This window comes from Eulemur rufifrons, chromosome 2 (assembly GCF_041146395.1).
Source record: "Eulemur rufifrons isolate Redbay chromosome 2, OSU_ERuf_1, whole genome shotgun sequence".
Lineage (NCBI taxonomy): Eukaryota > Metazoa > Chordata > Mammalia > Primates > Lemuridae > Eulemur > Eulemur rufifrons.
Genome location: NC_090984.1, coordinates 29260977 through 29273425, shown reverse-complemented (window position 1 = coordinate 29273425; position 12449 = coordinate 29260977). Strand labels below are relative to the sequence as shown.

The 12449-nt window shown below is 45.5% G+C and overlaps 2 protein-coding genes and 1 long non-coding RNA gene across 4 annotated transcripts in view; 1 reads left to right on the top strand and 2 right to left on the bottom strand.

The window, feature by feature from the left end:
- The window catches only part of MAP2K1 (mitogen-activated protein kinase kinase 1), a 78117-nt gene extending 71189 nt beyond the window's left edge, over positions 1-6928 (top strand). For both annotated transcript variants that reach the window (XM_069482564.1, XM_069482574.1), the window contains 5 exons: positions 1114-1315; positions 2611-2675; positions 4633-4694; positions 5101-5146; positions 5882-6928. In XM_069482564.1, the coding sequence (XP_069338665.1) occupies positions 1114-1315; positions 2611-2675; positions 4633-4694; positions 5101-5146; positions 5882-5995 (489 nt within the window). In that variant the 3' untranslated portion in view covers positions 5996-6928. The remainder of the gene's footprint in view (positions 1-1113; positions 1316-2610; positions 2676-4632; positions 4695-5100; positions 5147-5881) is intronic.
- On the bottom strand, positions 4625-5888 carry LOC138392158 (uncharacterized). The gene is made up of 3 exons (XR_011234899.1): positions 5538-5888; positions 4941-5004; positions 4625-4665 (listed from the first exon to the last, which is right to left on the bottom strand). It is a non-coding gene; the product is annotated as an uncharacterized lncRNA (long non-coding RNA).
- Positions 6035-12039, bottom strand: SNAPC5 (small nuclear RNA activating complex polypeptide 5). The gene is made up of 4 exons (XM_069482588.1): positions 11923-12039; positions 10613-10702; positions 9459-9592; positions 6035-6098 (listed from the first exon to the last, which is right to left on the bottom strand). The coding sequence occupies exons 1-3, from the start codon at positions 12010-12012 to the stop codon at positions 9476-9478; spliced, it is 297 nt and encodes a 98-aa protein (XP_069338689.1). The 5' UTR covers positions 12013-12039; the 3' UTR covers positions 6035-6098; positions 9459-9475.
- Positions 12040-12449: the final 410 nt, after the last annotated feature.

Genomic DNA, 12449 nt, shown 5'->3' with positions numbered 1-12449 from the left:
GCAGCTGTCCCTGGATCCCTGTGTGAAGGTTTATGTCCACATCCTTGTTTCTTCTTGCCCCCAACCCCACGGTGACTCCAGCCACTGTCAGCATCACTCGCCTGGCGCTGACTCACATCCCCACCCCCCGCCCTCCAGTTACCCATGGTGGAACGCTCTTCTACTCTTTCCCTGTCACCTTCTCATTGCTTCTTCCCCAAATGTCTAATAACTGAGCAGCTGGCACCCTGGGCCACTTGACTGCCAACTCTCAAGTTCAAAATCAGTTATCAGGCCCTGGGACTTACTGATCAAGGGTTTAATGGTTTGGGGTTTTGTGGTTATATGGTCAGTTCCAGAACAGTCCAGTGTTGGAGTTAGTGAAAAATCCTGTGGGAGAAGTTGATTTAATCTCTAAATAAATACACTATGGTTGGAACAGATTTTTTTTTTTTGTAGGGTTCTTGAAATACATGTGCTGTTCAAATAATGCTCAGTAAAAATAGTGTTTTGGTATAGCACTATATATTATACTTATTTCTTTTTGACTTCCCACCAATATCAGCTCATATTGGTAGAGCATTTGGCAACACCTAACATACATTTTCATTCGACTGACTTTTTTCAGGAACCCTAGTGGGTAGAGTTATGTCATTCTTAGTGTTATTGCCATCACCAGCATCCCATTTCATAGATGAGGAGGCTAAAACTCAGGATCCCATAGCTTATACATCCCAGACTTGGGACATGAACCCCAGGTCTCCTGACCCACTTTGTACCCACTGTACCACCTCATTCATGACCCACATTTCACAAGCTTCATGTTTCAGACTCAGGTGATAAGATGAACCTCTCATGCTAGGCTGTCCCTGGGCTGCCCTGCACGTGCAAGACAGTGGCCAGGCTCGGCAAAGCTGGAACCACAGGCTGAAGTGGCAGCCAGGGCCCACCTGATTGGATGCTGTCAGTTCAGGGCAGGTTTTGGGGCAGATGAGAGGCCAGATCTAACAGGTTAATGGAGCTCTTGAGACATGATGTGAGCTCTCGACAAGAGACAGAAGAGAAAGTGTATTAGCAAACCGAGGAGTCCTGGTAGCTCAAGTGGTTATAACTGTGTCTGTGTCTCTCTTGCAGCCAGAAAGACTCCAAGGGACTCATTACTCTGTGCAGTCGGACATCTGGAGCATGGGGCTCTCCCTGGTGGAGATGGCGGTTGGGAGGTATCCCATCCCTCCTCCAGATGCCAAGGAGCTGGAGCTGATGTTTGGATGCCACGTGGAGGGAGATGCAGCTGAGACCCCACCCAGGCCAAGAACCCCTGGGAGGCCCCTCAGCGGTCAGTGGCTTGGTGTGTCCCCAACTTGGACTATGGGGGGGGGGGTCCCTTACTATCAGGGGTTTTCTGGAGGGCTGATTCTCTATACATCCTACCAAGACTGATTGTCTGTCCCTGGATGCCAGGATGGGGCAGGGAAGCAGCAGGGGTCTCCAGATGGATACAGGAAATTATTGTTACTACCAACAACTTCCTACCATTTGTTGAGTACCTATTATGTTCTAGGTACGGCACTTAGCACTTTATATACATTATCTAATTTGCTTTATAAGTCGTGACATTTTTTGTTAGATTTTTTTTTAATTGAGATAAAGTCCACATAACACAAAATTCACATTTTAAAGTATATAGTTCAGTGGTTTTTAGTATATTTCTCCATGTTGTGCAACCATCACCACTATCTCATTCTGAAATATTTTCATCACCCCAGAAAGAAATACCATCCCTACCTCTCAACTTCCCCCAGCCCTGTCCCCTGACAACCACTAATTTACTTTGTCTCCGTGGATTTACCTGGCATTATCTAATTGTAGTAGCATTCCATCTGTGAACACTATTATCGTCTCCGATTTAGAGATGAGGAAACTGAGGTGCAGAGCACTCAGCTTGCGAAGGCCACGTGTGCTTGCAAGTAGCCGAGTCTGACTCCTAAGGTGGTAACGCTGTGCAGTTCCGCCTGCCTCTCTGAATGTGAATACTGCGAAGTGAGCCTGGTACTCAGGGAATATTCTGACCTAGCTGTCATCTTTTGATGTAGTTCCTGCCTGGAAGCCCCTGTCTGGTTGGGGAGACCTGGTCTTTACCTCCATGAGGTCCACATGGGCGAGGGCCCATTATGAGAGAAAAGCAGCGGGGCCAGGGATGGATGATGCAGTCCCTTGCTGCAGGGGCTGGCCTGTGACTCTGGGATATGAAAGGAGGAAACTCAAGTTCAGAGAGAATTAAAGCTAAATCCTTTAGTTATTTAGTCATCTCATTTGCTGCTTTCTCAATATAAGGAAGGGCAGCCGTAATTATTATCTATCTATGCCTTACAAAACTCAAAACTTTGGCTCAGTGGTCAGCTGATTTGCCCAAGGCCACAAACCTAGGATCGTGGCAGAGCCCAGACTCTTTCCCTGGCCAGCTGACTCTGTGGACTTTGTGGGTCCCTTCCGTGTTCAGGCATTATGTGTGGCTGTTCTGTGACCATGTTCTGGTCCCCGGGGTCCATGCCCAATCCCCTGCCTCGTATTGGCACATAATCTGTCTGTTTCTGAGAAATGTTTTCTTTTTTCTTTTTATAAAATTTGTAGCATATGGAATGGACAGCCGACCTCCCATGGCGATTTTTGAGTTGTTGGATTACATAGTCAATGAGGTAAGTACTGCCTAGTTTCCTTGACCTTGGAATTTATTTGCTCCTTTTGACAAAACACCCATGGCTGGGTTGACTGGGAAACCTGAGTTGTTTCTACAGTTTGGACTCCAGCATGCTTGCGTTCTGGTGTGTGCATCGTGCTTTTGGAATTGAGTGGCTGGTTTAGAAAAACTGCAGGAGTCCCTTCCCCAGAGGACATCTTGAGGCAGCTCTGAGTTACCCTTCCTTTCCAAGACCCAGGAGCCTCCAGCTTGCCGATCTACATTCTTGTGCCTTCATTCACCAACTTTCTCTTGCACTTACAATGTGCTAAGCGATGTGGGGTGGCAGTAGGAGTGGGGCAGAGATCCAACGATGGAAAAACGAAAGTCCCTAGTCTCAAAGACTGTTCGACTGTGTAGGGGAGGCAAGGCAGATGCATATATAGCTGCAATATAGGGTTTTTGCTTATAAGTGCCATTAAAAAGCTATGAACATAAAAACGAGTTTAGAAATAGATATGGAACGTATTCACTGTAATTGTTTGAAAACAGATTACAAAATAGTATGTATACTCTGATCAATTCTTTTAAAAAAATCTATGCATGTATGTGCATATAGTCTGGAAAGTAATAAAATAATAGTGGTTATTTCCAAGTGATCAAATTATAGGTAATTAAAAATTTTTTTTGCTTCTTTTTGGTTGGCTTTAATTATTATTTGTGAAATATAAATACCAGTATACCCCAGTATATTTAAATGAAAAAAGGATCAAGGAAGGAAGAGACTGACATACATTCAACAAATTTGGGTTTGGAGAGTGGGAAGCTGTAGACAAGCACCAAAGTTGCTCAGAGGACAGGGCAGGGCCAGAGTAGGTGATCCACCCGTCTCTGCTAGCACACGGCCCCTCGCTTGCCTGGCTCCCTCCTGCTCAGAAGGGATGGACACCACCTCTGGAGGCCAAGCTGTTGGCTTTCTCTCTCCCCTGAACTTTTCTTTCATCCCCCCAGCAGCAGGGACAGTCTGCAGGGCAGGGCTCGCTCTGGGCCACGGTTCCTAAGAGCTGGGATCTAGTCCTTGACCCCTCCGATCAGGCTGACAAGGCAGCCTTCAGAGAAGAAGGCTAGGCTGGGCTTTTTGGTATGGGGTGTTAGTGCTTCATTTTTAATCTGGAATCCCCTGTTGATTTTGGGATATACATCAGAGCAGTGGCATCTTGGATAGCGTCTGGGGTCAGCTTCTCCCAAGGAGGCTACATACAGCTTGCGGCACAGGTCACATAAGTGGGCTCACATTTTCTGGAACTGTGTGGAACACCACGAGCCTTGTGCTCCAGGGCCTTGTTCTGTGTAGTGCTGCATGATCACCATGGGAAAGCGAGAGCTGCTGCCAGTGTTCTCAGTCTCATGCCTGAAAACAGCCTCATTCTGGGAGTGTACAGGTAACATTCTTCTAGACCCAGCCCTCTGCCAGTTAGTGTTTTATTAACCTTTCTCTGCCTCTCCAGGGCTCAGGGAAAGGTTTTTTTTTTTTTTGTTTTTTTTTGCTGGCTGGCTTCTGCAGGTGCTGTCAGGCCTGAGCCTGAGCTATGCCTGGTGGTTTCCGAATCCCCCTAGCTGTTGCTGCTAGTATTGCTGGTTACATTTCCACGCCTCACTCAAGACACTGTAGAGTATCAGAGCTTGAAAGGGTGGCAGAGATCATCAGGCCCAACCTCCTCATCTCATAGAAGAGTGAATGAGGCTCAGAGAGGAACGGAGAAGTGAGCGGTAGAACTCTACACTTGACTTCCCAACTCTAACTGTGGGAGACAGTGGTTCCAACACGGTGACCCAGCAGCCAGCTGTTGGCCCCCACCACTGCCTTTCTTTATCTGGATAAGGGTAGCACTGCCCAGTGGTGGGGGTGGGACGGGGAGAGGAGATGGGTGGAGTACAGAGCCAGGGATTTCTCATGTCTTGACATGTGTTTGCAGCCTCCTCCAAAACTGCCCAGTGGAGTATTCAGTCTGGAATTTCAAGATTTTGTGAATAAATGGTAAGTCTTTGTCAGGCTCCCCACCCCATCTCTGAAAGCACCAGCTTTGCCTCTGCTGGGCACAGGTCCCCTCCCATCTGATTACCCCACGGCTGCCACCATAAGCCCTTCTCGAAGAGTGCCAAGACTTATGTGTCTGACTACAGCAGTGGATAAAATAGCTACTGCTTTCAGCACTTGCTCTACGGGGACTGGCGTATTAATTTTTAACCTTAGTTTAAATTGGCAAGATATTTATTAGCTTACCGTGGGCATGCCATTGTGCTCAGAACAGGAAGATGAATAAGGCTCAGGCAGTCCTCCTCAGAGCCTATAGCGTGTAGAGAGGACAGGCATGTAAACATAAGTAATTTGAGTTAGAACCAGTGCCAGGTAATAGCTCTTACATTATCTTTCTTCCTTTAAGCTTAATAAAAAACCCCGCGGAGAGAGCAGATTTGAAGCAACTCATGGTAAGTCCATTTATTCTTACAGTGCCATATTCATTTGTTCTCCTGTCAGTCATCTGTCCAGTACGCCCTGAGCCCATGCCCTGCCCTGCCCACCGGGGTCCAGTGGAGCCTGGGGCTGCAGAATACCAAACATTAGACTCCTCTGTCCTCCAGTCAGTTTAAAGGGAAAGCTGGGATGACCCTGCAGCCTGAGTGTGTGTGCTTGGGAGGAAGAGCCTGAGGGAGTTGAGGGAAAGAGCGAGCCAGCCTATCCCTTCATGGGGAGGGGCCTTTTACTAATACCGGCGGGCTCACCTTCCACTTGGCACCCTCCCCAGTCACTCTCCACCAGCCTCCTCTAGTTGGGTGGCTGGAGGAGTGGGAAAGTAATACTGTAAGTATCTGGACTTACATGCCTTAGCCTGTGCAGTGTAACATGCACTGAAGTCCACTGTTTCCTTTGTCCCTTCTAACAAGCCTGTGAGGCATTGAAGGCCGGGTTACCATCTCCATTTGTACACAAAGGCAGGCTCAGAGAAGTGAGTGACTTGCCCAAGGCTTCACAGCCGGTGTTAACTGGTGCAGCAGGTCTTTGGGCTTGCAGCTGTCCCTGCTTTCCTGGCCCCACTGATGCTCAATGGCAGGTGCCCGGAGCTCCTTTCAAGTGCAGCACAAGCTCTTGACCCATGACTCTTGGATTTTCCTTCTTGTTGGATTTTTTAACACCACCTCCTCTCCCTGTTTCCTTGCATGCAGGTTCATGCTTTTATCAAGAGATCGGATGCTGAGGAAGTAGATTTCGCAGGTTGGCTCTGCTCGACCATTGGCCTTAACCAGCCCAGCACACCAACTCACGCGGCTGGTGTCTAAGCATTTGGGAAGCAGCAAAGAACGAGTCCCCTGCCCAGTGGTGTGCCATGTTGCTTTCAGGCCTCTTTCCCATGCCTGTCTCCCATTCAGACGTGCATTTCACCTATGACAAAGGATGAAAAACACAGCATGTGCCAAAATTCTACTTGTGTCATTTTTAATATTACTGTCTTTATTCTTATTACTATTGTTATTCCCCTAAGTGGATTGGCTTTGTGCTTGGGGCTATTTATGTGTATCTTGATGATCAAAACATGTGCCAGGCTGAATTACAGTGAAATTTTGGTGACTGTGGGTAGTCATTCTTACAATTGCACTGCTGTTCCCACTCCATGACTGACTGGCCACCTGTATTTTTGGGATTCTTTGACATTGGTGGTACTTCACTCTTGCCAGGCGTACTTTCTCTCTGTTTGAGTAGGAGGGAGCCTTGTGAGATCCTCCATAGGCAGTGCATGTGAAGCATGCTTTGCTGCTATGAAAATGAGCATCAGAAAGTGTACATCATGTTATTTTATTATTTTTTGCTTTTGATGTAGAATTCAGCAGTTTCCATCAAAATCTAGCCAGAGCCCTTCACTGCCATGATAGCCGGGGCTTTACCAGTCTGTCTACTGTGATGATTTGTAGACTTCTGGTTATATTTCTATATTTATTTTTAAATACACTTTGTGGGATATTTAGTGGTATATGTCTCTTTAAGTTTTGATTAGTGTTTCTAAAATGGTGGAGTTTTGAATGTCACAAATCGATCAAGGCATTAAAATGTGTCAGATTTATCTTTCCCCATATCCAGTACCAATGCTATTGTAAACAATGTGTATAGTGCCTAAAAATTGTATGAAAATCCTTTTAACCATTTTAATCCAGATGTTTAACAAATCTAATCTCTTATTCTAATAAATATACTATGAAGTTAAAAAATGATGAAAGGTGTTTTTACTTTTGTGGTAGGCTTTTCAATTTCTCTAGTACACAAGAAAGCACATGGTTTGGCCAAGCATTATTGTAGGGGGAAAAGTAAAGACAGGCCGGCAGGAGGCTGGTGCTTGGGACTAATGGGGCTTCCTGTAATTTCAGTCTTTGGACTTGATCCAACTCTTCTCACCCAACACCTTTATCTGTGACTCTTCCAACCACCTTCCTGTGGACCTGTGAACAGATCCTGTCTATTCCTTCCTTCTCCTTATACATGGGGAAAAGCAGCAGGTGGGAGTTGGGAACCCATCGGAGAAAAATCACAGAACATTTCTCATTTTCCATAACAAGGGCTGAGCTGAGGGCTTGCCTGCAGTTCCAGGCCACCGTGCTCACAGAAGGGCCTTGCTGGTGGCCAGCTGTGCCTGCCTGGTGGTGGAGCCTCTGCCAGAGACGAGACAGTCAATCTCCTTTGCTACACTGAGCAATGGTTTCCCTTCTTTCACTACTTACACTTAACCACACCTTCCTGCAGAGTAGGAAATGTGCCTGGTGTTGGCTTTGTCATACCTGAGAGGGGCAGTGAAGTCACAGAAAACAAAACCATGTCCCCTTTGGTGCCCTTTCCTTCTTTGAAAAATGACTCTTGGAACTTTAGGTACATGTGAGGCTGCCTGGTCAGTACCTCTCTCTCCTCATTTTCTTCTTTGAAAGGGCAGGTTGTAGAAAAACCAAAGCCAATGTATGGATTTAAAAATAAAAGGCTGAGTTCATTTTTAGATAAAAAACAACTTGGGTATAAATAATCTCCTGAGTAAATAATAGTTCCATTCTGGAGCTATCAGAGCTTGGGATATAGCTAGGATTCAGAAAACCGGTCAGTTTTACATATGCTGCTGCCTAACCTAGTCAATCTTTTTTTTCTCTTGCAGTGAGGCCAACAGCTGTTCTAAATCAGCAGGTGAACTTGTATGTTTTCAACATATAAGCTGAGTCTTAAGACTCATCCCCCATGTCTTCTACTAACAGGATGCCACCACTATTGAGAATGTCTCATTAAAATGAGGAAACTGTATCCTTAGAAAAAAGTAATAGTATGACCTGATGTCTAAAACCTGAATCTCACCACTTTTGTGCTTGGTATTTTTTTGAGAGGTGTTTTAAATTCTCTGTTCACATTCAAAGGTACTGTATTTTTAGAGTCAAAAGAATTCTTTCCAGTTATTTTTTATGAAGAATGGTTTTGTTTTCAAGAATGATATTCCCTGTATCAGTCTTGCAGTGTTTGAGCTCCCAATGCCAAATTCCTTCCTCAAACTTCCTCTCTTACTGAGATACCAATACCGGTTGGACTTTTTAATCTCTCATTAGCACCTTATAACCTGTGAAACTGCTAGAGCAGATGTGAATATTCTCATTTCACAGATGGGAAAGAGTTGCAGAGTGGAAAGGGCAAGTAACCAGTTAGTGGTAGAGCTAGAATTCACAGCCAACTTTTCTAGCTCTTAAAACCCATGCTTATATTTTAACTTAGACCCCCAAAATGTATACCTTGATGCTTTTTGTTCCAAAACTGTCTTCACATTGTGTGTTCTAAGGAACGTACTCATTTAAACTTCCTGTGAGAGTAGCTCAAAATAACTCTAATGAAATGTTGATTAACAAAAAATGTATCTGTTTTCTTCTGGAACAGTTACATAAGTTCTGTCTGAGGAGGTTCTTTGTGTTTGGTTTTTCTATTGCCTGTGCAGAGAAAATACTTATTTAACTGAATATTCAGCGGAAAAGGGACAGTATGCAGAAATGAATCTCAATTTCAAATACCAAGCCCCAAGCATGGCACATTTCCTAAGGGCCAGAAATGGGTTTTAAACCATCCTGCTGTATGTCTGCCTCAGAAGAGGAACTGCTGCTTTTCTCTGTTGGTATCTGGAAACCAGCAAGCTCCACGACAGCTATTTATCTGTAATTTATTTGTAAGTACATTTTACCAGTGATGTCTCAAGTGAGATGTAATAACAGCCACAAGAAAGCAGTCTATAATGTGCAGGATGTTGCAATGCCTCTGAGAGGTGGCAACAGCTTATGCTCTTAAGTGGCCCTCCCTCTTTCCCCTTGTCATCCTTATCTCTTAGACTGTGGCCTAATTCTGCTCACAAGGGTTCAGTGGCATGCAAACAGCCTTTAACTGGTTTTTGTAAATGAGGCATTGTTGACTAGAAAGACTGGCTTGTATTTAAACTCTGCCCTTTTTGCAAATGCCAGACTTTCTCAATATTTCAGAGGAAATTTTGTTTTCAATACAATTACTGAATCTGACCAGATTACAAAGCACCTCCCATGCTGCTCAATGCTAAGACATTGCATCTTTGATTTTCTATGTCACAACATTCTGAAGCTTGTTATTGATGGAACCATTTTTACAACTATACATTCTCCTATAGTTCTTGCTTCCTTTGAAGCAGGCCATAGAGCCCATGGCAAATGATTTCTTTGAAGAGAAAGAGTGAGCCTGAGACTTACAAATTTAATTTGTGTAACTAACCCTGGTGTTTTCCCCTTTTAGGAATCTGATTCCTCCTCCTCCTCCTCCTCCTCCTCTTCTGTCACACAGCTCCTTGTGCTCAACTCCAGTGCAGTTTGGTTGATTGATGCTTCATTGTCTACATGCACCAGCATCTGCATTGGCCAAGGACGTTAAAGATTAGAAGGAAGGATACCAGCCTCAAAACAGCAAATCCTTAAAACTGTTTTAAAATCAAATCTCAATTGCATATCCATCCCCAATGTTTATGACTAAGGGGTAGGGCCACTTTCCTGTTTCCTCAAATTCTGCCCCTCCCCACCAAAATGGGGGAAGAATAAATGTGCCAGATTTACTAGAATCATTACCTGATTTATAAACATTCTTGTAGAAAGCTCTGACGTAAGAACTGTGCCAACTTAGAGGTACTGCTTTGTAATGGTGGGGTGTTTTTTGTTTGTTGGTTTTTTGAGATGGTGTCTCACTAAATCACCCAGGCCAGTTTTGGACTCAGGCTTAAGCGGGACTACAGATGTGTGCCACTATGCCTGGCTAATTTATCTTTTTAAAAACAGGGTCTCGCTATGTTGCCTAGACTGGTCTTGAACTTCTGGCCTCAACAATCCTCCCAAGTAGCTGGTAATACAAGCGTGAGCCACTGCACTGGGCTGTAATGGTTTTAAATGCCTTAACACACAGTATCTGGGAAAACTGCTCAAATATAGTGTATTTAGAAACATGTTTTTATTGACTTGAAGGCATTTGGTAAGAGATAGGTATGATGAAGATTGGAACTCATGTTTAGCGCCATGTTTTGTAGTTTAAGCCACTCTCTTTCCAGTCTCAAGGTTACTTATTCACAAAGCAGCAAGAATTTTGACATATCCCCACACCAATCTCCACACTGTCCCTGGATTCATCTGAGAAACTAGAGATAATGGATGACTAGAAGGGTGGAGGCAATATATTAGTAAATTAATCAAAATATAACCAGCTGATAGAGAGGTAGATTGTTCCCTGCCTAAAAGAGTAATGTAGAGTAGCTGGCTTATTAAACTAGAAAATTCACCTCCCCGAGTCCTTTTGGCTAAGTAATGTGATTTATAACAATTTTTGACCACCTACACACCAAAGCAGAGCATTCTCTCCCTAGGTCTGCACTTTTTTAAGCTTACATCTTGTGACTGTTCAGGTGCAGGTTGAGAAGACAGCTTCTCATCCCCTCTTCTTGAAATAATCATTGATTGCAGGGCCAGTTCTTCAACCTGGAAAAGAAGAGTTGAGGCTGCTGTCCTTACTATTTCACTGGGCTACTGATGTGGGTCAACTGCTGGGCATGCTGTAAAAGGCTGGCATCACGAGGAGTGAAAACAGTATCTCTCTGCTGCTCTAGAGGGAAGGGGAAACTGGGCTCTTAAGCTTTCTCTGCCTTTTAAGGAGATGAACAAAGAAAGATTCCAGCCCCTTTCCCCTGGGCTGTACAGGTGTTCTGGCCAAGCCATGGCTTTCACTCCCCCAGACCTCCAGACTTAGCTCGGGGAGAAAACACAAGTGTGCCATTTAAAAAACCAGGTGTCATCTTCTGACTCCACAGAGGGCTGCATTCTCTAGGCCTGAGTTTATCTATTCAGTATTGAGAACGGGAAGGCAGCAAGAAAAGAAAATGGAGGTGTTTCCTGAAGCATAAGGAAATCTGGGCTTTGGAGGTGGTCATTGACACACACTCAGTAGGTATTTGTAGGGGTACTGTGGCAATATTGGAACATAAATAAGTGTGGGCCATTATAACTGACCTGATGGAAAATGCTTATTATTTTTATATATCACAGCTGTACGATGTTAATTTACAAAGGAATTTCGTAATCCTTATCTCATATGGACTTAAAGACCACGATCATCTCGCTGAGGCCAAATTGAGCACAGGTGGGCCTAAATCACTACTCCTCAAGGTCCTGGAGTCAGTAACAGAAGAGCTACTGAGAACTCCTAGGCTTTGGGACAAGTCTGTATTCCCAGGGCTTGAGTGTCTTCCGTCGCGCAGCAGGAGGATGTGAGAGACTTTTCTAGTTTTGCAATACTATAGCCAATTCAAGCGCCAATACAAACTAGTAAACAGTAGCTGAAGAGGGGGCTCAGGAGGAAGAGGCCGGTGGGCAGGGAGGGTCTAGCAGAGCCATTGGGAAGTGGCACTTCTCAGTGTGCGGTCTATGGGCCATCAGCATTTACCAGGAGAGCGGGAAGGAATGCGACCGTACTTGCCAGATTCCTGCGCCTCTGCCTAGACTTGCAAGATCAAGATTCTAAGACGGGTGGCGCCTAATTGGCAAAGCAAACTCCTCAGGTGCTTCAGGCACAGGAGTTTGTAAACCAGAACAGCGCCAGATGAGGAAGAGAACTGGCAGTAGCAGGTAGGTGCCGTAGAGGCCCGGACTCGGAAGAGATGGCGCGGGAGGAATGGAAGGACGGGTGGGGGACACGGAGTCACCTTGAGGCGGTTGAGCTGGTCGTGCAGGGCCGCTTTCAGCCGCAGTAAAGTTTCCTCCTCCTTGCGCAGCTCCTGAAGCCGGCTCAGCATCGTCCCTAGTCACGCTGCCGCCCTCACCTCCGCGCGGCCGTCTGCCGGGCGCTCAGTGATGACGCCATCGCCCCCGACGCCACCCCCGGAAACCGAGCCGTGGGGGCGGGGCCGGCAGCCATGTTGGGGAAGAGCGGCGAGTGCGCTTCCTTCCGGTGCCTGCTGTAGCCTCGCAGCTCCGGGAGTGTTCCTAGCCTTGGCAAGTGACTAAACATCTTGACTCGTAATGATCAGGATTCCCAACGCACAGGACGTTGCAACCGTAAACCTGGAGATGTCTTGGGATTGGACAAGTTAGCCCTGTAACTAACTCACTTCGGCACAGTAAAAGTGGTCAAATGACTCAGGTGAGCAGTACTCACCATATTCCACACCTGATGTGCTGTTTCAAGTGGCTACCTTTTAAATACGCAACACCTGCAGGTATATTTGAAGGC